The sequence below is a fragment of the Corvus kubaryi genome, unplaced genomic scaffold (genome assembly GCF_017639235.1).
Source record: "Corvus kubaryi isolate FWS band 111438036 unplaced genomic scaffold, C.kubaryi_AGA036_p1.0 split3-73, whole genome shotgun sequence".
In the NCBI taxonomy this organism is placed as follows: Eukaryota; Metazoa; Chordata; class Aves; order Passeriformes; family Corvidae; genus Corvus; species Corvus kubaryi.
In genome coordinates, this window is record NW_024582091.1 from 4,905,159 (window position 1) to 4,932,539 (window position 27,381).

General features: G+C 36.1%; 1 protein-coding gene across 2 annotated transcripts in view; it reads left to right on the top strand.

Moving 5' to 3' along the window:
* The window catches only part of HCRTR2 (hypocretin receptor 2), a 36,068-nt gene extending 11,318 nt beyond the window's left edge, over positions 1–24,750 (top strand). Inside the window, exons 3-9 of one of the 2 annotated variants that reach the window (XM_042017161.1) lie at positions 4,324–4,502; positions 5,966–6,209; positions 13,467–13,582; positions 18,240–18,460; positions 19,781–19,902; positions 21,000–21,200; positions 22,422–24,750. In XM_042017161.1, the coding sequence (XP_041873095.1) occupies positions 4,324–4,502; positions 5,966–6,209; positions 13,467–13,582; positions 18,240–18,460; positions 19,781–19,902; positions 21,000–21,200; positions 22,422–22,615 (1,277 nt within the window). In that variant the 3' untranslated portion in view covers positions 22,616–24,750. The remainder of the gene's footprint in view (positions 1–4,323; positions 4,503–5,965; positions 6,210–13,466; positions 13,583–18,239; positions 18,461–19,780; positions 19,903–20,999; positions 21,201–22,421) is intronic. The other variant, XM_042017162.1, reaches the window with a different exon arrangement.
* The last annotated feature ends 2,631 nt before the right edge of the window (positions 24,751–27,381 follow it).

Sequence of the window (27,381 nt, forward strand, 5' to 3'; positions counted from 1 at the left end):
CTCTTCTCTTCTCTTCTCTTCTCTTCTCTTCTCTTCTCTTCTCTTCTTCTCTTCTCAAGTGGAAAGTCACAGCTCTGCTATTTCTGTTTGGGTAGGCAGATGGCATTTCCACTCCATGGAGCTTTCTTTCCCTAGCATGTTGCTTGAGTGTTTATATGTGAGCTGAGTGCCTCTCTGTAATACAAACTGCCTGAGATGAAAATGTGTAATTAAAGGAGTGCAAGTGGAGAGTTTATGAAATTCTTTTGTTCAGACACTTAACTAGCTGCACAATATTCAGTGGCATAGTCAAACTATTTTTCACTCCTATAAAATAGCAGGTTTTGGGTACAGGTAGAGAATCTTTCTCGATGAGCTGCTAGAACACTATCAATGAAGCTATTGTCCAAGACTACTGAATAACCTTGGGCTGTAGTAAACTCAGAAAAACAGCGAATCTGGAAGGAATGTATTGAAATAATTTTATGTCATTTAGGACCTATTTATGTCTTTCTATCATTCTGTCCTATTCAAATAACTCGTAGCAGATTCTCACAGCTTTTTAGCCTTGCACTGAAAGAAAACATTACCAATGCTTGTGGCAGGTTGAAAACAGTACTTCAAACAGCAGAGGGCAACGAGGGCAGAGAAAGCTGACTTGGTTTTAGAATACTTCCTCTTCAGAGGCTATTTTCACAATCTATTTTTTTTTTTTAAATATATACATTCATGGAATGAGTTTCTGGGATATTTAATTATTATGGTAGTATGTAAACATTTGTGTAAACTTAAAGCTGATTAAGGTGCTCTTGTGCTATGTGCCATAAAAAGAATGGAAAATGTTTTATGCTGCAAAGAAGAGAAGAGGTCAAAAGGGGAAATACACAAGCATAAGCAGAGAAATATAAAGTAACAAATTATCTTGCATTTCTATGCTTGCAAACTATTGGGCTTTTTCACCTTCCAGGTGCCTACCCCCATGGATTAGAATTCAAAGGTATTCAGGGCTACTTTCTGTACTTTGGCTTTTCTGAACACTGGTACACCCTGAGTAGCAAGAAGCATAGTCTTTTATATTACTCTGAGGAACAGCAAATACTGAAGTTCATCCAAATTCCATCTGTGTTAAGCCAGTGTGATCTGGAAGGTTTAGTACACAGCTGGGAATTAGGAGTACAAGTTTCTTATTCTGTGTCTGATTTACTGTACAGCCTTTAACTTCTGTTCTGCACTTCACTTTCTTTGTGTCAAAGATGAAAATGGTAATATTCCTTAGATCTCTGCGGTATCGTGAGGCTTCATTTGCTGATACTGATAGACAGCTTTGAACTCAACATGCAGAATGCTATGAATTGGTTTCTGATACAGCTGGCTGCCAGTGAGATTGACCTCATATTTTTAAACAATAGATTTGTTTTACCAGAAATAATGTTTATATTCAGGTCTTTTTCACATGGACCAGCACAGGAATGGGAATAGGCCTGGTCAAAGACCAAACATATCTGCTTAAACCTTGCACCTTTAGGTACTGATGTCCATGGCTGAAAATGATGAACTTGTCTGAATTGGGTAGAACACAGGACTGTTGAAATGATAATATGAGAAAAAAGTAGCCAAACCCTGAACTTTTAAACAACATTTTATTTAATTTTTGCCTGTTGATAAAAGGAATAAAAAGTACAGAAAAACATTGCCACTTAATATCAACTTTTGCCTAAATAAAAGGCAGGACCATACTTTGAATATGAATTGCACTTAAAGAACCAGCCATAAGTAAAGTTCCAGATCTTCAAATTTTTAGAGTTAAGTATTAAAATTATTGAAAGTGAAATGGTTATTACAATTTTTTCCCCAGCACTGGATTTCCAACTGCAGACAACATTCCAGAGGCGCAGCAATGTATTATTCCCTGTTAGGTGCTGCCTCTGCACTATCAGACTATAATTGCGGTAACCCCATGCACGAGTGACAGTGATAAAGCTCTGATTAGTTACATTTTAATTAGCATGCAATGCTAAAGAAATAACTACTTTGTTAGGTACTTTAAATCTTCCAAATGGGAAGAAAATACAATTAATATGATGTTTCCTTTAAGCCTTTGATTTATAAGCCTTGCCTTTTAGCTATCTGAGGCCACATGTAAGAAAAGCTGTAATTCTGTGTTCAGGAAGAAAATGATAGAAGAAATGTATACTGTATTCTCTTCAAAACCAGTACAAGAACAGTGAAGATCTTTGTAGAGAGGTTTTCATTTGCATTTATGAGAGCATGATACATATATAGCAAAAATTAAATTTATATAAGCTACAGAATTCAGAGCTATATCTGCAACACATTAAAATATATGAAGAACATATGCTGCATCACAACAGAGGTTTTAGATGAACCTTGGAAGTCTATATCTTAAAAAGATAGGTAATAAAATCACCTGGTCTTAGAGGAAAGTGAAGGCACTTAGCCTCTCCCATTCTCTATGTCCTAGTCTAAATGTCTAAACATAGCCCTCATGAAGAAGTACTGCAATCTCAGCTCCTGCCACAGCTCTGGTAAGATCTTGAAAGAGTATTCTGCCCATTTTGGTCCAGAAAGGTTCAGTTCAATCTGAAAGTGTCCAGAGAGCAGCAACAAGGATGGTTGCAGATGTTCTAGAAATGACTAAAAGATAAATAAATAAAATAAAAGATATTTTAAAAAAAGAATAAAAGATAAAGAGCTCTGAAGTTCTGAGGAAATACATAACAAAAATCCTTACATATGTGAAACATTGCTGCAGGAAAAAACTCTTCCTCATTCCTGCCTATGTGCAGAAAAAAAAGTTATATAAATAGCGGCAAAATAAAAGTTGATTAGACATGAGAAGAATTTTTTGGTAGAGAAGATAATTAAACAGTGCAACACATTTAAGAGATGTGTGGTGTCTTCAAATGAAACATTTTAAAATGTAAACTTGCCAACAGTTGCTTAGTTGTAGTCTTGCTGTAGTTCTGGTGCTCTAAAGACAGAAGATTTGTGGAATGAAGTAATATATTTTATTAGATCAACTGATACAGCTGGAAGATAGACAGAAGCTTTCAGGCACATCATCCTTCTTAGGATCTAAGGAAGCATCTGATCTCAAGAGCTTATGTGCCTTAAAGTCTGTGTATTTTTTCCAGCTGTTTTAGCTAGTTTAATGACTATAGAAGAGTGGCTTAACTCTGGCAGATTCCATTTTAGATTTGGGCAATCTCTTGAAGACCTTTTTAACTCAATTTTTTGACATTCTCTGATCTGTTTAATATATCTAAATTAAGCATTATGCTATATCCTGACGGATTAGGAGACTTTGAACCTTCATCTGGATTTGCATGATGGATGAATAATTGTTTGCAGGGAAGACCCTTTGATGTGCCATGAATTTTATTCTTGTCTTACAAGAAGTCTTGTGGGTGTTTCTGGAAAATTTGCATCAGTTTTTTAAAGATCTTCGGGTGAATTAATTTAAAGATCTGAATAATTTAAAAGCTTTCGATTGCTACAGTTACTCAGGGTTTGTCTTCTGAAATTATTTTAGAAGTTACTTTTGGGCTACTTTCTCAGACTTAATTATGGCATTTTTAATTTAGCAGCTTATGAATTCAGTGTAATGATTTTAAAGGACTGATTTGCCTCATTTCTAAAAGTCTTTCAATTTGAAAAAGAGAGACATAAAATATACAAAATGAGCTTTAAAGGCACATCTTATAAAGCACCTGCTACATGCTGCTTTTGATCATCATCAAAAATGTAACACATTTAATACAGCAAAAATTACTTTAATTAACTTACTTCAAATCACAGTTACCCAGAAAATTATTACAGATTCCCTGCAGATTCAATAGATATATTAAATCCAGCAAAATATTTTATAAAATTATATTTGACTTGGTACAGTTTACAAGATTCTGTGTTGTAGCAATTTGATTTAAGCATCATGCTATCATAAGAAAACAGATAAACTTTTACAGAAATAGATGTGTATTTCTGTAGACTAGAGCCAATGGCTTGAAAGAGAAATAAAGAATGTTGTATGAGTAGTTAGTGAAGATTAACTAGCAGAAAAGTAAGATGCTTTATATCTTGGATTATTTTCCATGCTGCAGTCTGTGGAAAGCTATTCTTTGTGTATCAAGAATCTCTCTACATGTACTCTCTTGTTTCCACTCTAAAAGAAAACACATGGTTCTTGCACTGAACTGCATATTCAAATATCCTGTATTAAACCAAGGACACAAACATTTCCTTAATTCCGCAAAGTCAAATGTTTTCCTCTTAAAGCATTTCCTAAGTCATTTCCATTTCACTAACTTGTCTTTCCAAATTCAGTTTGCCTTGCAGTGTGGAAGAATCATCACATGCGGACAGTTACCAACTATTTCATAGTGAATCTTTCTCTGGCTGACATTCTGGTCACAATTACTTGTCTTCCAGCAACTTTAGTTGTGGACATCACAGAAACGTGGTTCTTTGGGCAGACCCTCTGTAAAGTGATTCCCTACCTACAGGTATTATTTTTCTGTGTTTGTGTACACATTACCCATGTTATGAAAACCAGAAATAACAATAGCATCTTCCTAATACTACTAATCCAATCAAAGTCTATACCTGATACTGAGTAGGTATCTCAGGGTACACGCTGAGGCCTAAAAGACTCTTCCACTTGGGAATATGATTATGCTTAATAAAGACTGGTTTTGGTCCGATTGTTGGACTTCAGCAATACACTTTTTGGGACATTTTTCTGATGCTCTTTACTTTTTGTGATCTTTTTTAATGATTCAGAAGGGATTTAAAGCAATAAAAATGTCTGTAAATAGAAATAAAGTCATTAATATTCTCTCTGTGTGGATATAAACAGCTATACAAGTGTCCAGGACAGAGAATACTACTTCTGAAGGCAGTCTGGGCATTTTTTGTGTTTACTGATTTTGTGTTCTTCAGAAATAGTCAAAGTATCCAGGTTCACTGGGAGTTGATCAGATCGTCTGCCTTAAGCAATAATTGCTTCTACTCATTTACCTGTGGACTTAACTAGTTTTGAAATCATTTGCATCAAAATGATTGACAAATACCTTTTCTAAGAATAGGTGTTTGGATGAACTGACTGGGCAAACTGGAATGACAAGTGCTTGGCTTTGTAGTCATTAAAATTCAGAAGAATTAAGCAGTATTCAGAGTGTATGCAGATAGATCATCAGCTCTGTGCCTCCAGCACAATTTATATTTTCGGAAGATACCTCTATGGCCAAAGAGCCACATTGTCAAGGACAACAGTTCTCCAGCAGCTATGAGCTCTACTTGATACAATCAAAATCCTAACTTTTTTTTTCAAAACCTCCATTCTAGTGAAAGAAAATCTGAAGCGTGAGTGTTCATCTAGCATACAGATTGAAAGAATAAAATTGAAGTGCTAGGTTATTTGCTTTATAAAACTTTATTTCCTGAATAAAAGGTAAAATGTCTTAGTCTACCTTAAACTGATTGTTGTCAAGGACTTTTTCAGGAGATCCTGAGTTTCATTGTTCTCATGAAAAATGAAAAGCAAAATGATGGCTCGGGTATGTTAATATAACATAGAAACCAACAAATAAATTTTTCTACAAAGAAAAAAAGATAAAATTTGCTGTCTAATGTTTTTAAAGCTTTTTTTTCAGATAAAGTTTTATAAATTCCCAGTTGATTAAATTTGCTATTTCAAAATTTGATTTTGCTACAGCTATTCAGTTTAGTTAGCATTTTAATGTGTGACTTGTCCTGTGGATTCTAGTAGGAGTACACCAATTCTGTAAGAATTTATTTTAAAAGGAGTCTTTTTTTTCTTGAAGTCTATTTGACAATTGCAGATAAAAAACTATGTTGAAAATACAAATAATTTTTAAAACTGTGGGGGAAAAGTACAATAAATAATTTTTGAAACTCTGGGAAAAAGCCCTATATTTACATTTACACAATATTTCCTTTTCTTTAGACAGTTTCAGTCTCTGTGTCTGTCCTAACCCTCAGCTGCATTGCTTTGGATCGATGGTATGCAATTTGTCACCCTTTGATGTTTAAAAGCACAGCCAAGCGAGCAAGGAACAGCATTATAATTATCTGGATTGTGTCCTGCATCATAATGATTCCTCAGGCTATTGTTATGGAGTGCAGCAGTGTGTTCCCAGGATTAGCCAATAAAACCACCTTGTTCACAGTGTGTGATGAGCACTGGGGAGGTGAGTCTGTCATTGACCATACAAGCTGAATTTGTACTGCTATAAAGTAATCAAAATACCAGGAGATGTTAATATGAAGTCAAGTTGTATAAACATAACACAAAATGATCTTGATTATATAACATTTCCCGGAAGTATTATTTTTCAAATTCTGTGAAATTTCTCTGCATTTCTTTTGTGTTGTTGAGACTTAAAGTACATTTTAAATCAAGTTTAAATGAATGAGGCTGACTTGTGTCTGGATCATGTTGATGCTTCCCAGAGGGTAGAGATGTTCCCACCCTTAAATGCTTTTATAGTTCTGTGACTGGTGGACACTGCAGGTTTACAAAGACTTAAGTATTTAGCCTTAAGAAGTAACTATGCAAGAACAGATTTCTGTTTGCCTGATATTTGGCTAATTGCTGGCATTTGACTAGTCTTTATAGACATCTCCTGGGAGTTCAATGCAAATTACAGGTCATTGCAGAATTTACAGTGATGTCATCAATATGGGGTAGTGAGTTAATCCAAAATTTCAAACTTGTCGTGGGCAAAATAATTTAAATAACTCTGTGAATGTAATTGGTTACAAATTGGTCTATACAAGAAGTGTAACCCTGCCCTTCCAGATTGGCTTTGAATCTAACATGTTCTGTATCTGAATGCAGCTGTAAGAAGCTGTAAGGATTGCCAGGGAGTAACTACTTCTATTTTGTCTCTGTTCACAGCAAGTGGTATGAGCCACCCACCCAAATGGTTAAGGCTCGACTCTGGTGGGCCTTGGCAGACCTCCAATGCTAACAGAGTGCATGAGTTACATGCTGTGATTCTGACACTGGATATAATGGCCATCAGTAATGCCATTATTCACACACAGGAAAATAAAGCCAAGTTTGCCAAAACATATAACTAAAAGGTGCCTGTTTAATAGCCTTGAGTACGACTAAAACACAATCAGATATTCTCCCAGAGCTGTCTCTGTAGAAGAAGATTCCAGTCCTGTGAACAATTATGATAAAATACAACCGGATCACCTGTACTTAATTATCATGATAAATTAGCTTAAACAGCCTGAACTGCTGAGGGCTCTTCCCTGTGCTGTTCTGGAAGTTCCTTCTCTGCTAACAGCTTTCACAGAGCCATCAGAGGATTAATGAGAAGACACTGCATATCATATTCCCTGTTCTTTATCTCCTTCATCCCAATTAGTCCTCTGGGACAAGGCAGGGGGGCAGAGGTGGCCACTAGCTTGCTGGCACTCATTGCTGACAAAGATGTGCTCTTAAGTTTTTAGGTTAGAGGAAGCCTCTGTTAAGCTGTATTGTACTTCGTCTTTCATTGGCGAGGACAAATCTGCTCTTTACTTCCTTCTAGTGTTCTTTCTTCATCTGTGAGCAATTTTGTATCCCTATCTGCTGCAGGATACTGCAGTAGTTATGTGACTATTTTCTTTCACAGCATTCATTCCAAGTACAGTTTTGTCCACTCATTTTGGCACAGAACCAATTACTCATGCCTTCATCACTTCAGGGTTAATTCTGCAGCAAAGATTCTTTTAATCTCAACCTAGGAAATGATGTGGTTAATTAATTAGGAAGTCAAGAGAGCATTTCATCAGGAAACTTAATCTCAGAATTTCCAGATCTGTATTGGCCACTTTTTGATTCCCAATGGGAAAGTGCTGCTTTTGAACTACAGAGTCTGTAGTTGGCTTAGAACTATTTTAAAGAGTGCCTCTTGTTCAGTTGTGCTGAAGTAGTTGCAGTCCAAAGATATGCCTGAGGGGAAGCACCCACTCTATAAAAAAACCCCACAAAAACCAACCAACCCAACCTCCCACGTGCTTGCAAGACTCTACTCCTATGGAGTGTATTAGTCTAAACTTAAATCTACTGGTCTTCAGGTTATGATGTGAGCTTTCACTTGGATGTTTGGAGAGACAGAGAGGGTTATAACAAGGTACATATAGAATCAATTTTTTTGTGTGTGACTTCAGAAAGGAAGTTCAAACACTCCAATTTTTTAAAATTATTATTTAGAGCATGAAAAAAAAAATTTATATTAAAAAGTTTTCTGAAATTGGAAGCTTTTCGCTCCACTGAAAGATAACAATCTTATTTTTATCTTGCTGCCTTTTTAATGAATAATTCTTCTTTTAGTGAATAGTTCTTTGATGAGTAATGGCAATGCTAGTTATAATGGCACTGCTAGTTATTCTGCTGGTGCATTTCAGATATCCTTAAAAAAATCTCCATGTTCTAATAATAGCTTATCACAGTAACTTGAAAGAAGAATCTTTATATGCATTAAGTTACAAGTAGATTTCTCAAAATCTTAGTAAAAGTAGCGTTAACCATATTTTAAAATGGTTTAGTAAAAGTAGAGTTAACCATATTTTCTCAATGAGGATAATATATATACATATACATATATACACACATCCCTTTCAGACTATAGAGAACCGAGCATCATTAAAAAATAGTTTCCAATCTGTTGAAAGTATCTAAGGACTCTGAGTTAGGCCAAAGCATAGAATATGCAGTTTTTCTACTGAAAAATAGGGTTTGAAATCACAAAGGCCCCCAAAAAGGACAAAAGAACATGGTAACAAGGCAGCATTTTGAAAAGACTGGTGAGTCTTAAAGCCAGAAGAAGAAATAAAGAGCTAATATTTTTAAAGAAAATAGTTGCATTTTTGTTGGATTTTGTTTTGCCTTTTTTGACTATGCAAATATAGAGGGTCAAAGAAAGAGCTAACTAGGAGGACGCTGAAGGAGAAAAAAATTCATGCTGCTACAAATAACCTGTATTTGAAAAGAGAAAGTGGAGATGTAGATGTTGCCCACTCCCAAGAGACCCTGAGAAAGTCCTATAAGAGAGTCAATTTAGAGAAAGGGATTGTATTTGGGTGTTTATTGCTTTGTTTAGAGCTGCATATAATTAATGTTGTCTAAAATTAGAGTACATCTGATAAAATCTTTGCAGAGTATCATGTACACCATATGTTCCAAGGATGTTAAACTGTGAATGTTCAAGATTGGCACTGCAAAAAGAGGATGCTTAGTGAGACTTTCCAAAGTGTTTTGGAAGTCTCTTTTAATTCTGGGACCCCAGGGCCACTGAAACATGAAGTGCTATGGAGGACTAACTGGAATCCACATCCAGGAAGATGTCAGAGATGCCAAAGCAGGAGAGAACACTGTACCCTACACAGACTTAGGACTACGTGCTGAAGACCATAAAAGTCTGATGAGTGTCTGGAGAGAAGGTCTGATCAGCACTGTGACACTTGGGCTCCTTAATGGTGAACAAATAGTCGCCACCCTGACTAATAAGATTTGAGTGTGCTCTTGGAGAACTGCCAGTGACTGCAAATGGAGCAATAGTTCAGCCTAAAACAGGGCTCAATTTCTTTATAATTGCTTCTGGCATTCCTGAATGTAATATTCATTGCCAATTCTAGGCTAAGAGTTTTTCATCTTGAGTACTGTCTAATAACAATATTTTATTTGGGAATGCAGAAGGATCCAACATGTGACCTATGCAGGCTCACTTAAGGAGCCAGAGTTGGCCACAGTTCTATAATAGCCTGTAATTGCTATGTGCTGAATTTGATGATAAAGTGCCAAAATAAAAGTTTATTAAAATGAGTTCACCATGTGTCCAAGTCAGCTAAGTACATTGTCTTAGAGCTGTTCAAGAAGAGAGTGTTAGCCAAAGTGCGTTAGCCAAGCCCTTTGCAAATGATAAAAAGAATATGGAGATAATCCTTTCCCAAAACTACATGCTTGAATGGAAACAAAGGGAAGACTCTGTGTTCCATTTCCTCTTAGACTACTCATACAATAGTACAAAAACACATTGTCTTAATTCTGGAAAACAAATAGCTGGAAATTGCAGTACTACAAGAAGCTTTATACATCCTGTTTATCAAAGTGTTCAGAGTTTACTGAAAAAATTCATGGGATATTTTTATGCAGAAAGAAGTCAGAATATTTCTAATACTAAAATTATGCTTGGTGTTATTGTAAGTCGATAACTCAAGCACAATATATCAGGTTTCAAGATGTAATTTTAGTATTAGCTAACCGTAAGTACTCCGACATAGGAACTTAGTTTGGAAGCACTGCATTGTGTGGTTGATTTTTCTCTGCTGTGGGCACCCACTTCCTAACATCCCTAATTATTAAGCTTTATCTTAAAAATATACACTTTTAGTTGCATTGCTTCTCCATATTAGTAACTCCAAAACCTCACAGGTATCTTCCTGAGACTAGGGAACCTGGGAACTCTACTGACGCTCAACAAACTTGATAGTCTTGTTTTTCCCTACTCTTAAGAAAGCTGTCATGAGTACCAATTTCGTTAAGCACCTGTGGCTTAAGAGACTGTTTCATTTTCTAGACATATCAAAATGTTTTGAGCCTGCTTATTTCAGTTTGATTAAATAAATATATGTATGCATGCATGTATGTATTTACACAAATATAGTAAAATTTTGGCAAAAATCCAGAAGTTGTAGTTTCAATCTACCAATGCCAGGCTGGGACTGGAAGACAGTGTGGAGAAGAGAGCTTTAGAAAATTTTAAGATCTATTTAATAACCCCTGCAGTAGACAGAAGAAAGCTTGTTTTAACCTACTGATCCTTTATCGGGTAATTATAGTTTATGAATGAAGCTGAGTAGGAATGCTGATCTGAACCCAGTCCAACCCCTATGAACACCTGTTTGCTTTATGTTTTATTCTCTCTTTTCAATACAACAGCAGCCAGAGACATGAGAGTCACTGTTTTATTCTTAAAGAGGTGGTTACTCCAGCTAAGAACAATCTTCCCCTGTCCTGAAGTCTGTTTCATGACCATGGAAGGCAAGGACACTTTTCTCCTCTGCTGCTTGGCAGTAAGAGTTTCATCCATCCCAATCAGGCAGGACCACAGACTGATTGATGTTTGCATTCAAGGAGCCTGGAACTCACTTACTTGATAAATGAATGGTATCCTTAGCCAGCCCTCCTCCTTCTTGCTGCTGTGATTGTCAAACAGCTTTAAAGCTTTTCTTTGGCTTGAGAAGCTAAACAGAGTCATGCTTCTTAGGGAAAAGTTCTGCAAAGGGCTTTGCCCTGGGTGGAGGAGGGGACAGGTTTCCTTTGATGTTTAGCAGCTGGCACTTTCCAGGTGGCTAAACTTCAAAGGCAAGTGTTAGGATCTTCCTCCAACCTGGTCCTTAGTTCTTTGTAGATAGCTAGGCTCATTTAATGTTTCACTTTACTTGGAATGCTAAATTGGAAGTCATAAACTCCAGATGGCCTTTTAAATATGTACCGTCCTACCTGAAAGGGGTCTGGCTGCCAGCAGAGTACTGATGAGGCAGGTGGCACCTCCTCCTGAGCAGAAAGAATGTACTTTCAATTCTGACCTCCTGTGATCCCAGTAAGTCACATTACTCCAGTTTCTCCTTAATCTCTCCACCTGTGAAGCATGCATGTTGGCATTTCCCTGGCTAACAGGACTGTTGTGAGGCTGCATTTACTGGAATGCAGAAGCAATTTTGAGATCATCAATCAACATATGATCTCAGGTTAACACCAATTATAAAATACCTGCCCCAAATGGTCTGGCTCCCCAGGAACACTGACAAGAGCTAGTAGCTGCAGCGGCTAGTTAGGAGTTGGTAAGCTGGTTTGCTACAGGATCTTAGAGTAAGTAAGAAGTCAAATACTTACCTGAATTTTTTAACCTTGATCCATCAAAACTATCAAATGTCAGTGGCAGCATCTCTATTACCTTTGGTGGGAATGAGCATTGGCTGGATTTTGCTGTAGCAAGTTTCCATCTCCCTGATCCTGAAGTTTTTCTGACTGGTGAACCAGCTGGCACTTTCAGGTCCAATGACAAGTGTGAGACTACGCAAATCTGCATTTGAGAGTGAGCCTGGAATTAACATGATGGTGTTCTCCTCCCTGCTATGAGAGTTATGGGGAAAGTCTTTGTATATCCTTGTCTGATTAAACTCTCAGAGATTCTCCTGGCATGCTCTTCTTTGATAGGGTCCACAGTCTCAGTCAATTTAGCAGGCAGAAAATAATTTTGACGCACCAAAGTTTTGATCTCACGTAACCATATTTTTTCTTTTCTTCTGTATATTTTTTTTTTAATTAAAGCAATCAGTATAGAATTTCACTTGTAGATCTTATAATCCTGAAACATTTGGAAATTCTGGAAATTAACATAAACTTTCCTTCTTTACTCTAGCCAAGATGCAATCCCTAGGATTATCTTGCAGTTTAACTGCTCATGGGGTGCAGTTTTTCTTCTTCTATTTATTTTTACTCTCCATAATGTTCATTCCTTTTCTGAGGCCATCCATAGATGTTAAGTTTCATTAATGCCAACAACTGATAATAGCAAACTACCTTTAATGTTACAAAAGAGAAGACAAGTTTTCAGGCACTGCACATTCTGGTATAAACTACTGATGGAGCTTAAGATCCAACATTCTTAAAACTGCATACACTCACAGCACTTTTGAGATGGTTGTTTCTAAGCAAATAACATTCATAAGTAGTCTTTTGAAAAGAGATACGTGGGAAAGTAGAGCACCAAACTCATTATTGTTAAAACTGAGTCAAAAACCATCTTGGAGATTTCCTAGGTTTAAAGCTCTTGAATGTATTGATTCTATTTTTTAAATTTAATCATAATAATTAATTACTGAGTCTTAATCACATATATTCTGCCACCAAAGAGTGATTTATGAAATGCCTGTCTCTCCTCCCATCAGTGTCCTGTGTGCTGAGTTTGCATTTGCAGCCTTTATAGGCGAGAGACTGTGCAGTTTACTCAGGGATACGTAGCAGCCTTTGCAGAGTTAAAACTAAAGACAATTACATAACCTGTTAAATATGTCAAGGTGAGGTAGATTGGATGATTGCTCACCTATTTTTATATAACAAATTTTTCATTTTTAGATAAAATGAATTCATCACTGTTTTAACAAAAAGTAAAACTTCTTAAGACTTCATACGTAAAGTAATACTATGATAAGAAATCAATAATGTGATATAGGAAATCCTTGAGATAAAAAGCATGTTTCTAATAGAGTGTATCTAGAAATGATTTAAAAGCAATCTTGACCATGATATTATTGGGTGCATCTTCCATTATATCCTATTAGGTTGAAAAATACATGCATATCTCTATGAATAATTTTTCTTAAGGTGATTTTGAAATGTATGTATATTTAAATGCACCTTTCCTATTTCAATCTCTTTCCAGCTGAGGTTTACCCCAAAATGTATCACACATGCTTTTTTCTGGTGACATACATGGCACCACTGTGTCTTATGGTGTTGGCCTATTTGCAGATATTCCGAAAGCTGTGGTGTCGCCAGGTAAGTCACTTAGCACTGGCTCTATTTACTTGCTCCTTCACCTTTGTGTAGATTCCCATGTACAACCTCTTTCTTTATAAACCCCATGTTGTCACTTAGGACTTTGATTTTTACATCCGTGCTGGTATACAGCCACCTTGGATAGGCATTCAGATGTATTGAAAAGGCAGTCAGAATGTAAACCCCTTGCTCTTGTCTATGAAGGACTTTCCCTTAGAGAGAAAGGAAGCAAAAGGCAACAGCAAAGTTGGATATAGGTAGAAGAAAGATCTCCCCCACTGTATCTGATGCTTACCAAAATACCTTCAGTGACCTTATTTATACTGCTAAAATCTCCTCTAGCAGTCAAAATTTAAGATTGACCACCTCATTTTGTTATTTTTATTTTTATTTTTCTTAGGTAAGGCAGGTCCAATATGAACAAAATTTAAACTAGAAGGTCCAACTGTCACAACTGGGAGACTGGAACTGCCTGATGTGAAGCTGGCTGTTATCAGTAACATTCGATATGAATTTATGACAAATAATTGACATGACTTTTAATGTGAACATCTGTTTTTTTCAAGCTTCAAATTAAAAATACAGGAAAGAAAAGAGGAATACAAAACAAAACAAACAAAAACACCCATCAAGCAGTCAAACAGACAAAGAACCTTTGATTTTAAGTGGCAAAAAAGATGTAGTTTTTTCCAGGAATCTTTCAAAATTATTTTGTGGGTGTGAACTGTAAGCTGTCATGCACCAGTCTATGGTACTCTCTGCTGTCTTCTGCTTTGTCCAGGATTTATGTATAGCTGTAGTCCACCACCAGCTGCCCTGTCATTTTGTAAAGGACAATAAACTCCTCCTGTTGAAGAAATGATGCAAGATATTCCCTCTCAAGTGGCTCTAACAGTGGCTGATATTTCCATCAACATGCAGGCATGAAAAATTTCTCTCTCACCAGTATGTCTGATACTATCCAAATTTGAGGCTGTTCTGGGCAGGGGATAATACCTGCCCCATCAACATTTTTTATGCAGTTCAAATTGACTCCTCAGAGAAATCACAAATAGACTTTAGATTTCTAAATATATATATGATAAAATTAAAAATCAGATCTTATACTGACAGAATATATCTCTTGCAGGTAACTCATATACAGGAAATACCAAATCCACTTTAAGGCTTTTTGTTATCATCCATAAGTCATAACAGCAATTGTTGTCACTTCTAATCAGATTAGGTTAAACGAAAATTTCTGTTTATTGTGCTCGTCAGCTTTAAATTATTATTTTTGCTTTTAACTTCTTAGATTGCTAAGATTAAATAACAAGATAGCTTGGAGATAAAATTTAACCTTTACAGTTTGAGGGGACTCTTCTCCAGAACAAAGGATTTCTTGCTTAGTTTTGAAATTAAGTTCAGTCTAACATAGCTCTAATATGTTCTGCCTTGCTGAAACGTCCTGTATCACCCAATGACTTTACCACCAGAATCCCTCTTAACCTTCTCTTCTGTACCTTCTTTACAGTCTGCCTACCCTGTCAAGCTCTTAATTAACTAAGTTAATGAAAAGCAGTTGTTCTTGACCTACACAGAGCTTGAAAATGCTGGCTCAGATGCAGAGCAGAAGTTGAATGACTGAAAACCAACCTTTTTTGGGTTGGCCCCCCCCCGGCGCACTTCCACTCCCCAGTTGTTTTAGCTGGTCTATTTGTTCTTCACAAGGTTTCTTCTCCCTATTTGTCTTGCATGCTGACAAGTTGAGGATGATCCTTTATTTTTCAGTGGTGAAAAGAGAAATTCTACTGCAGGCTTAGTACTATCAGTGGTGCCAAATTACAGATGTCTCTCTGCCTGGCATAGATGATAGCACTATGTATAAGAGGCTGCACTAAGTGAAATTAAAACCACTGCACATCTATTATCAACCGTGACTTGGCTGCAGGCATCAGGCACTTAGAAAAGTGCAGCAGGTGTGCTGTAATCAGTCATGTAGCACAAATGAATGCAGTGCTCTAAGTGTATTCTTTGGTAACAGTTTCAATTAAAAAATCATGCTGTTTACCAGAACTTCAGTTAAATGTAGTGATCCTAGTTCAAGGTACAATGAAATTTTAAGATGCATATGATAGAAAAAACACAACAAACAGTAGATGCTTTCTATGCCCTACATTTTTTCTAAAGGTTCTTTTTTAAAATACAATGTGTTGCGTATGCAAATTTTCAGATGAAAATTGGATGATTGATTTACAATTATTGTTACCATACTTTGTGTAAGAGCTCCTAAAATTTCTCACTGTGTAATTCAAGCAGATCTTTGAATTAACGATTCACCTTTATAAAGACAAGAACAATCATGCAAAAAAATACTAGAAATTTTGGTAATTTAATTATTAGCAAGGAAGCAGTGATTTAGAAGTCTATGTTCTTGTGAAGATTTTAAGTAGATTAGAAACAACTTCTGAACAAATAGAACTGAATGGACTTATGTTGATACATAATTTGTATTATCAAGTTCCAAGTATGCTTCAATTTAATGATGTCCAGATGCACTGACACTAAAACCCACTGTATTAATAACTAGGAACTCTATCCATTTTCATTTTGGTAGTTGAAGTATGCCCTTCCAATCTTTGCAAGTTGATACTACATTTGAGAAATTTTCTTTGGTTATAAACCCCTTAATAATTATCTGAGGGGATAGAGAAAAGGTGCATAAGAAGCTCTAAATTGTAGTACTTGTTTATTCACAGCTAATAGTAAAACAGCTTTTCGTAAAACATTGGTATTACACAAATGCTTCAAAAGTATCTCTGCGACTGATTCATTACCAACAAGCAAATATATGCATTATGCTCCCATGTGTACACTTGTGTATACTTGTACATCCAGAATCATAGAAACATTTATCTTGAAAAAGACCCTTAAGATCATTGAATCCAACCATAGACCTAACACTGCCAAGTCCACCACTACACCATGTCCCTAAGTGCCACATCTACTCACCTTTTAAATACCTTTGGGAATGGTGACTCAACCACTTCCCTGGGCAGCCTGTTCCAAGGCTTGACAACATTTTCTGTGAAGAAATTTTTCCTTATATCCAATCCAAACCTCCCCTGGCACAACTTGAGACCATTTCCTCTCATTCTATCACTTCTCTGCTACACCCCACAGCTTAATAGGGTAAATCCCTTGCAGTAGGACACACGTGCAATTATGAAGCTGATAGGTGCTGATTTCAGCTGAATGCATGGGAACCCACAGTAGAAGTGCAAGGGCTGAGTGGTTTTAAGTCCACAGATACAGAAGAAAAACTAAATGTTACAACTTATCCCCACTTTTGCTTCATTGATTTCCTGCCCGTTACAAGGCAATTTTGCCAAAATGTTCTAATAGTTGTAAATCAGATTTGATGTTTCACATAAATGCTGAACTAAGGGCTTGTCTATGCAAGGAAGATAGTCACACCAACCCAACCCCCGGCCCCCCCGCCCCAACAAATAAATAAATAGACCAAACCCACAAAACAAACAACAAGGAAAACAAAACAAAACAAAAACAAAAAAAACCCCACAAAATCCCACCAAAACCCCAACATAGTAGCTTTTCTAGAACAATTATGAATGTGCATACTTTTTAGCTTACTTTTATTTTTCTGAAATAAACATCAAAAATTTCATCCTTTTCTGATCAGTTTGTGTGGATGAGCCCTATTTTTTTTTTAAATGTTTCAATAGACAATGTGAACTTTCCAGATACTTTTGAACATGAAATATTTCACATGAGATTAGTCACCCCACACACAATTGTACTACACAGAAATAAAACTGTATTTCTAGCCAAAAGGTTTTCACACTGTATGACATTGAAAACATTTTAGATGTAATAGTAATAGAATTCTCTGAGAAAGTCCTTGACATCTGCAGTCTTTCACATTTCACTGCAGGCAGGAAGTAATTTAGAAGAACTGAAGCAAAATTGTTTTACTTAGCTTGTCTTTTGTGAGGGCACAGAAAACAAAAACCAATTTTTTTTTTAATAGCATGGTGCTACACATACTCATTGCAACATGTCTTTGACTAATCTAATTCTTACTGTGTCTTGGCACTTTTCCATTATTTTCCTCAGTTTTGAAGAACTTTGCAGAGAGATCCACACTTCAGCTGTGATTTCTTTAGCTACTTCACCGTCATTTAGGTTGCATGTATGGAAGTTTTATAGCACTTAAAGCTAAGCAGGCTTTAAATCCTTGTTTTCCAGTACTGAAAAACTGTTTAGTATCTTATATTAGCAGCATATTAATGGGAAAAACTCTGCTATACAACAAAACTTTTAATGTAGAACTTTATAGCAACATAATTTGCAGCAATAGGGTTGGCAATTTTGATAGTCTGAAGATACAAGCAAGGCAAGGTATGTGGGATGAAAGAAAATTTGAGGACATCTGTTGATACCTGTGTATAAAACAATTTTTTATGCAGTCCCTCTAGTGTGTCTGAAATTTGGTTTGTTTCTTGCAGCTACATCAATCAATTTAATTTAAAAATCCTTTTTATCCCTGTGAGCTTACATTGTGTATGTCAACGTGTCTGTTTTTCTTGTTATATCTACAGACAAAATCAGTTTTTAAAAATGTTTTTCAAAATGCCCCTTATTTTGTCTTCCTTAGATCCCAGGTACTTCTTCTGTTGTTCAGAAGAAATGGAAGCCTCAGCAGCCCTCAGCACAGCCCCGAGGTCTGGGACAATCAACAAAGTCAAAGATTAGTGCTGTGGCAGCTGAAATAAAACAGATTCGTGCAAGAAGGAAAACAGCACGTATGCTAATGGTTGTCCTTCTGGTTTTTGCACTTTGCTATCTACCAATTAGCATCCTCAATGTCTTGAAAAGGTAAAGTTTATCCCCAAATATAAACACTTAGTTAAAGCTTTCTGTCTAAAACCAATCCTCTGTTACAAGATTTCTTTTATTCTGGAAGATACTTTTGAAGGATAAGTTTACCTACTGCATGATAAAGAAGTGGAAAATAAGCATACAATTGCAAGAAAATATTATATATCACCTATCCATAGTACTTAAACTAGAGGCCAGATTATGGAACTCTTATTTGCAAGATCTTCCTCATGAAAATGATCTAGCCTATCTCCTCATTAAACCTCATCATTTACATGGGATTACAGCTTGTTTGCTGTAAATGCCCCCATGGAAGTGCAGTCACCTAAAGCAGCAGCTGAAGGTTAGCAGCAGAGTGTAGTATTGTGGCTTGGCTCCAAGGACTGTGAAATCCTGAGTTCAAACCTAAGCTACTCATGTAAAGTTTTGAGGCCTTAGGCTAACCCTTCAGTTGGTCCTATGAAGCTGTATTCTCTTTTTTTCTCTCTGTTAATTTGGTACATAATTGTGTACACTCTTGGTTTTTATATAGCAGAAGATTTGAACATCCTAAAAAATAACGAGCATGTTATTCGTGTTTTTTTAATTGGAATGTTATTGGAACGTTTTCGTTTTTAAGGGATAGTTTCAAGGCTTAAATACATTTCACTCAATTCTGGCCCTTTCCTGAGGCCTAATTTAAATACTTTTCATTCTCAAGTCCCTTCATAGAAAATGTAGGGAGCGAACTATTTCCAGAAGATGGTTCAGGGCACCTATAACCTGAAACAGAGGAAATACACAGGCTGCCTCAGCAACAATAGCAGAGTAGGCCTGGAGTTAGATTTTCACTTAAAAGCAGAAGTAATGTGTAAAGAGTCTGGGAAATGCAGTTTTCCCTGGAGGACAGAAGCTGCTACAGTGGTCTCAGGTTTGTTCAATGCCTTTTCAATTCCAGAGAGATTTGGAGAATGGTCTAGAGAGTGTACTGGAGAGTGGGCCTAGAGCCAGGAACCTCAGTGACATGAGTACATCAAAAGCAACTTTTCCTGTCTTTTCTTGGCTTATCTGACACCAGATGACTTTGGTTACTTGGTAGAAAAGTTGTGCACCTTCACCATAGCAAAGTAAAGTCTCTTTTGTGCTAAACCACCAAGACAGAAGGCTGAGGAATGGGGAAAGGATTTCATTCTCTCAAGTAAGAGAGCACTGCTGAATCAGCCTTTCTGTGGTACTGTAAATAGGTCATTAGAGATAAAATTAGGCTAGAAGTTGTAAAATCTTTTAAAATTAATTCTAAATTTGCCATCTTTCAGGTTTGCTTTTCTCTTTCTGTAGGGTTTTGGGGATGTTTAATCATGCTGATGACAGAGAAACTGTATACGCCTGGTTCATGTTCTCACACTGGCTTGTATATGCAAACAGTGCAGCCAATCCTATTATTTATAACTTCCTCAGTGGTAAGTTACAGTTACCTAGAATTCAAGTTTAATGTATAATTTGAATGTAATGAGCCATAGCAAAGATTAATGACTGTGTAATATCAGATCAGCTCCTCCAGTCAGAGCTAGATCCTCTTCCCAGAAGAAGTTGCCTGAAGTATCTCATTACCTTCAGGCTATCTACCTATAAGTAACCTAGACATTGCCAGGGCCTGAGTCCAAGTGCTAGAATGTGACTGTCCATGACATTAATGTGATAGAGAAGTTCCTGGCATGACTTTGATGTGAAACAATTACCATTCCTCTAAACACTCCCTAGATGCTGTCTGGCAGGTAGCACTGTCCAGGGGCTGTCCCCAACAGGCATGTTATATGCAGGTACTGGGATTTGGAGGCTGTGATTTTTTCATAGTACTTGCATGACCAGACTGTGCCATCTAGGTTCAACTTCAAAGAATCAGCCAGGATGCTGCTTCCTCACTAGCATAGATTTGTCTTAGTTTGTGTCATTTGGCTTGGAGAGCAGAATCAGAACCTGAAATGGTAGTATTGCAGCTAAATACAGGGAGGCAAAACCTATTGATCCTCACTACATATTGGCCCACTTTAGTTTTTTGTGGTGTGTAGTATGAGAATGATCTGTACAATTTCCTCTGAGCCCCAAAAGCATGGGACTCTCAAACATTGTGAATCTCCTTTTAAAATCTGTTAATGATGAAACACAAATTAGCCATGCTCTCTCATTTCACATGTCAAGTAAAGATTCAATCATTTAAGCCTATATTTGCTCAATTATTTTTTTTGTTACATATGTAATTAATCAGCAGACTATCTATGACTTGATTTCATTAATCGTTCTAGTCTGTCCATTCTGTCTAGCCAAGAATAATTCATTCTTCACATCACACTTCACATATCTTCTTAGAAAGGTTATCTTTTTTCTGTCTTTCTCCAAGATGATTAAACTGTGATTTTCTACTTCTGCATTAGAAGAGCATCTGGGTGGTTTGCATTAATTTTGCTTTAGATAACTCCTTTATATCCAAATCTATAAAGTTTGATGAAGTGCGGTTTATAGTACAATTATTTTCATGAGTCATTTTTGTGGTTGACAGGGAAATTTAGAGAAGAATTTAAAGCAGCATTTTCCTGTTGCATCTTTGGCATTCGCAGCCACCATGACGAACGGTTCACCAGAGGTCGTGCCAGTACAGAGAGTCGGAAATCCTTGACCACCCAGATCAGCAATTTTGATAACGTTTCAAAACTTTCAGAACACGTTGTATTGACCAACATAAACACAATTCCATCAAATGGTACTGCATCTATTACCACTGTTAGTATCTGGTCCCTATGCCTTTTGATCCCACAGAAGTGAATTCTAATTGTGCATACATCAATATTGGGATCTGAGCACAAAGAGAGAAGGGTGTTTAAAATTAGGAACTGATTGTAAGAAAATTAAAATAAATATTTTATAGAATATGCCATAACTTTGATTATATATTGATGAAAGAAAATTTAATCACATTTATTTCAAAAGTTGTGTTGCAGATAGGGAGGCAATAAAGCAATCATATTTTATACGAATATTTTCTTTGGATCCCTACTTCTTTTAGACTCCTAAGTAAACAAAGAACAAGTACCTGAAAGTATGAAAATCATTTTCTCTATCATTGGACTGTGTTTATAAACAGCTGTATTCTACTCTGATCTAATTATCTGTAGTTGTGGTATATTTTATAACAAATATTTTACAAAATTGGTTGTACAGATTAAACTACCTGATGATAAACTACTACTTCAAATCATTTGCTTAGCATGCATTCTGGTGTGAGTTAGGCTGATCAAATAAGAAATTCATATTAATTTATTTTCCAACGTTTTCTGTTCTTTTTCCTGTTAGGTAGGCTATTGCATGTGTTCAGGAGCAGCTGGGAAGCCACTTTTCACTTACTGTAGAAGGAATGGAGTTTTTTGCCTGAATTCAGTAGTGTTGCCATTCCTTTATGTATGGCACAAGCAAAGTTACAAATATGAAACAAATATGACAGTGTGGCTGTAAATTATATTCTACCCTTTGCTTTTCATTTATCATCATTCTCTTCTCTCTGTCCTCTGCTCACGGCAGGGGAGCTGGACTAGATGGTCTTTAAATGTCTCTTTCAACCCAAACTATTGATGATTCCATGATTGACTTGTAAACAGGAAGCTGTGGCACTCTGCTGGTCAGAGGGGCATCTGGATAAGGAACCACAGGACAATTTACTAAGTAGTGCATATTAATAAGTAGTAGAACATATGAAAATGTTGTAAAGTAAAAAAATCAAGATTTATGCATCAGAAATGCCCTTAGTCTTCAGTCAAGAAGTTTTCACTTAAAATTTTCAAATGCAATTTGAAACTTTTTCTGAAAGACCATTTTGTTAATAAATTACCACCTGCATAGTGTCCAGAGAGAGACAATCAGTAAGTGAGTTAGTCAGCCACCTGATACAAACAGTGAAATGATCTTAAAATCTTTATTTTATCTACAGATATCCCAGCTATGCTCAGCCCATTGAAATCAGCGGAACTGCATCTCCACATACCAGGGATGAACATGACTTCAAACATAGATGAAGCCATGAGGGTTTCTGCAGAAGACACTGTCAAAACAGAGAATGCAGAGTGGGTTGAATTTGTCCCTAGCATAACTAAACTTACTTCGATGGAGTTACAGCAAGGATGATTTTGGCTCAACACACTACAACTGCCAGAGAGTGTCATGTGCTTTAAGCTGTGGTACAGACTACACCTGGACAAAGGGATTCCTTCAAAATAACTGCCTATCCTCTTTCTTCTCAGTGTTACAGAAACCTACTTACCTCAGTATGAGCTAAAGAACATGTCTTTACAATTCTTTTTAAAGATTGGATTGTATCATACTTTGTAAATAATGTAGATATTTATTTTTATATATTTTAGATGCTGTGAAATGTTCTAAAATGTATCATATAGAGAAATCTAAGTATTTGAAAGAGTCTCAAACATCATTTATTTATATCCTCTTTCTATAAATGACTGACTCGTACAAGGAATGCTTACTTATGCACTAGTGATATTCTGGCATTACTTTGCACTTCTTTTTCTTCAAATCCACTTGTAGTAAGTTCTACGTTTATTATGGAACTTCAGATTGATTTGGGGAGAGCCCACATTACTTTTCTAAGTACAGACATGCTTCTAAGATGTGAATCCAAAGTGCTGAAAGTCACACGTTTTCATAAGATTACACTAAACAGCCTTTTTTTTCTTCAGATTTGAGTGCCTAAAACGTAACCATTTAAATAAAATTTATGTGATGCTCAAAGGTGCTATAGGCTCAAAATTCCTACTCAGGCCAAAAGGAATAACAAGCGTGAGCACCCCTGAAGGACAGGACATTTTAACTTTGGTAGCTCATTTTAGTCCATGATGTATGTAAGTGTTGCTCCAGAAGATCTCTGAAAATCTTTAAAATAGAAAACATTAGTAGTTTTTCTCATTTTTGTGACTTCTCTCTCAACTGCCATTTAATACTAAAGATACAATCAGTTAACAAATTTAAATATTTATTTATGGGATGATCTCTTTGGCCTGGGGCTTCCTACTATCTATTGTATTTTTCTCCTTAAAGGATGAAGATGGTGCATCACTGAAGACTTAGTCTTCTAGAAAAATGTGGTCTATTGGTTAGAAAAAGGCTAATTTATCAGAACCTGAGATACAATTTCCCTGTGGCTTGCATTTCAGCCCAGATTTTTCAAAAGAAAGGGTAAGATGAGAGAGAGGACTTTTTTTCATTAAAAAGGATTTGGCATTGAAAGAAGCCAGCCTCATGTATTCAAATGTTTCTATAAAGCCAATTATTAGTAGACCAAGTGTTATTTGATTAACTTTTGTAAATATTTTTTCTAGGTTTTCCTTTAACCTAATGTCATGCAATGTACTATCTATCATGGCAAATACAGATTTATGAAGTGCTCAATCACTTTATGCTTTAGCCTTCCCCAACAGCTGTTTTACTTGACATTGTTGCAATTACTCCTAGTTTACATTGGTGTTAAGTGAGAGAAAAGGATTTGCATTCATTTGTATATTAAAGTTTTCTAATAAAAGAGAAAAAAGAGAATACTCCTTTTTAATTAAAAAAAGAATAAAGAAAAATATCTAAATGGACAGAATGTTTAGCTATCAAATAAAATAGTAGGAATTTCAATATTCCTATGTGTAAGCTTAATTTTTTAAGTATAGCTTTTATGTCAGTGTTATTTCAAGAAATTATTTCACTTTGTCTCTTCTAAGAAAATAAAACCCAAATAACAGTGGAAAGAACAGCAGGATTTGATTTCATAGCTGTTGCAATTCCTTTACCATTAGAAGGCTATTTTTCTCTTCAACCATGGAAAATGCAGAATTCTTCAAGAGTGTGGAACAAGATATATATTTTTATATATATAGTTTGAAATGGTTGAACAAACAGCTGCTGAATTAAAACATTACATATATAGGAAAATGGAATTTTAAAAGTACTGTAAGTTTTTCTTTTGTTTATATATAAGCAAATAAATAGTCAAAAAGTTAAAAACTAGTATAGCAACCCAGCTGAAAAATAATTATCAGTAATCATTTATTTGAGACATGAAATATCTCAGCCCATGGTTGAAAAACGTCAATTATGTCCAAATTTGGCAAAGCTATATTTTTATTTCAGCAAAAGTATTTTTAGCTTTTCCTTGAAGAAAGAGAAAGAATGTAGAAAGCAATGGTTATTTAAGAAACCTTGGACAGCATGAGAGGGGAGTATGTATGCTTTTCAAAAATAAAAGTTCATGGGTCACTGTGGAAGGCCAGCAAAAGTTTTATGCCTTGTCAAGTGTGTTGCCCAGATCCCTGTGAGATGACCAGAGAGGAAAAGGGTACAGTACTCCTAACCTGGGCCAGCAAACAAAAAACTAAAATATCAGTGTTAGTGATACTCATGGAAAAATCCTAAGTAGCATGTTTCTAAAGAGGGGGTGAATACCACCTGCTGACACAATTTGTCTTCTTTTCGCTGCCGGGGGGATAAATTGTGTTAGCTAAGTTAGTTCTGAGGCGAGAACATCACTAAAGCTCAGTGGCAGTTTTTGGAGGCTGTAGGTGTTCTGTGCCATGCTAGAAAGGGAGGTTCTGGCCTCAATTTTGTCTTTGCAAGAGAAATCATATCGTTTGTTCTCTTTTCATCTTTTCTTATTTTCACCTAGATCTCCAAAATTAAAATATTCCAACATTTCTAGGAATTTCTTTTAACCACAACTTTAACTTAGCAGTACTTTTTCTGTGGAGAAGATAAATAAAAGATGAGACATTCATTAGCAAATGATTCTGGGTTTTCTCTGGACAATTTTTGTTGAGTAAATAGCATATCTTTCAGACACAAATAATACAACCAGATGTTATATCAGATTTGAAAGTCTAAGGATAGCTAGAGAGCTTTAACTAATTTTTGCCAGAGATTATGGTTATCAAGCTAAATAGTGGTGAAATGTGGTTATCAAGACAAATATTTGGTAATTTTTATGAAAATATTTTTCATTCAAAAATAAATCTTTTTGATGCAAATATTCCTATGGTTTTATTTCTTTAGTTTTACAAAATTCAAGAAATATCTTTTTAAATTAAAATAATCACTGGGAGAAATAAACCCAATAGTGAGCAATAGCCAGTAATGGAGGTAGAAATAGCTTTGAGAAGAGAGGGTATAATGAATGAATATTTCTTATCCAGTGTATAAATACTGAAAATTATCTGAAACCTGAGCCTTAATTGGGTTTTGTTACCTCTAGCTGTTTTTCTATTCAAATATTTCTAATATTCTAATATTGAAATGGAGAGAAATGGAGAAATAGAGTTTTCATGCCATTGTCCCTGCTTGTCCACAGCAGCATTAAACATAGAGTTTAAATCACAACATATTTGTTCCTGCAGATACAAATTGTTATGCCACCCTCATTCTGGTGCTTTTTCTCTCAACTTATTTCACAGCCTTGGAGGTCTGATACCCTGACCCGTTTCTCCTTTACTGTTGTCACTGTAGTGATAAGCTTGCGCCTTGCAGTGACAATGAATGCAAGATAATATCTCCCTGTCTCCACCTCCAAAAACGCTATCTTTTTCCTTTTCTTCTGGACTACATAGAGAGAACCATTTCATTCTCTAATATTATCAACATTGATATGTGTTATTAACCTGGAGAGTGCTTTATAGGACGGAGAATACACAAACATTAGTTTAACTCAGCCCTCCCTGTATGATGTATCATAACCTACTGCTGCATGTTACAGTGGTTTAAGGCAAAGGCAAATTTAGCTTTCCAACCTAAAATCTGTCTCACAGCTAAAATTATGTTAATCTCTCAGGCTGTTCCTTCTACTTGACAATTAGGTTTTTCTGTGGCTGTTGGATATATTGGCTGAAGTAATACATTATTTATGGAACAATTTAAAAAACCACAAACAAATATTTAGTAATTTTGTCATTAAGAGCTTACATAAGTAATGCAATTTAAAAAAACTAAGCTAAAAATCTGTGTAAAAAAGAAGAGAAATTACATGCAAGATTGATTTTTCCTGAGCTAAGAAAAATACGCAAAATCTGGACTTTGGGTAAAGTTTTGATTTGTCAGTAGGGACAGGATTTCAACCACTATATCTGTCTCTGATAGCTAAGCTGTAAATTTTATGACATCTTTTAGTTTAGGCATTTAAGGATCAAATACAGTTAAAAATGTTCTGTATGGAATAGGCCATTTGTGAAAATAAGATTCATGAGTAGCATGGAGAAATCAATAGGGATCTGTTGCTTCCTCCTCCTTCCACTGCAAAAGCAAAGAGCACACACTGAAGCCAGCAGGTGTATGATTGCATCCTTTATGGTTGATTGCTTCAGTGTTAAGTACCAAGTCAGTTGCTGACTTTTGTATGGAAAACTGCCATACATTTTGACGTATTTTAGTGAAACACCTGAGGTTACACTCATAGTCCAGTCTGGGTCTAGACTATAGATCAATTTTTTATTCCCCTGGTCTGCTGTCCAACATATTCCATAGGTCTTCTCTCTCCTTAACTGATGAAGATCCTATTCCACATCTGAGATGAAAACAAATTCACTTCTAAAATGTGTTGAAAAGTGCTTACAGAAGGTGATCGGACATAGCAACAGGCATTTTCCAAAGAGCTTTTAGGCAGCAGCCACAGACCTGCTCTGTTAGTTTCTCTGGAGATCAAGTGCGAACTAAGTGCAGAGGGAGTGCCAGATCCCGTGGAAGATGCCGAAGAACTCATGCGTCTCATCTGGACACAGTCCCGCTTAGCGCTTGTGGCAAGAGAAGAAATGTAAGCAGGGGGTGTGACAGTGGCAGCAAAGGCCGCTCACGGGGGTGCGAAGCTCTATTGCCTGCTCCTGGCCGAGGAGGTGGGCAGAGACGGCGTTCGC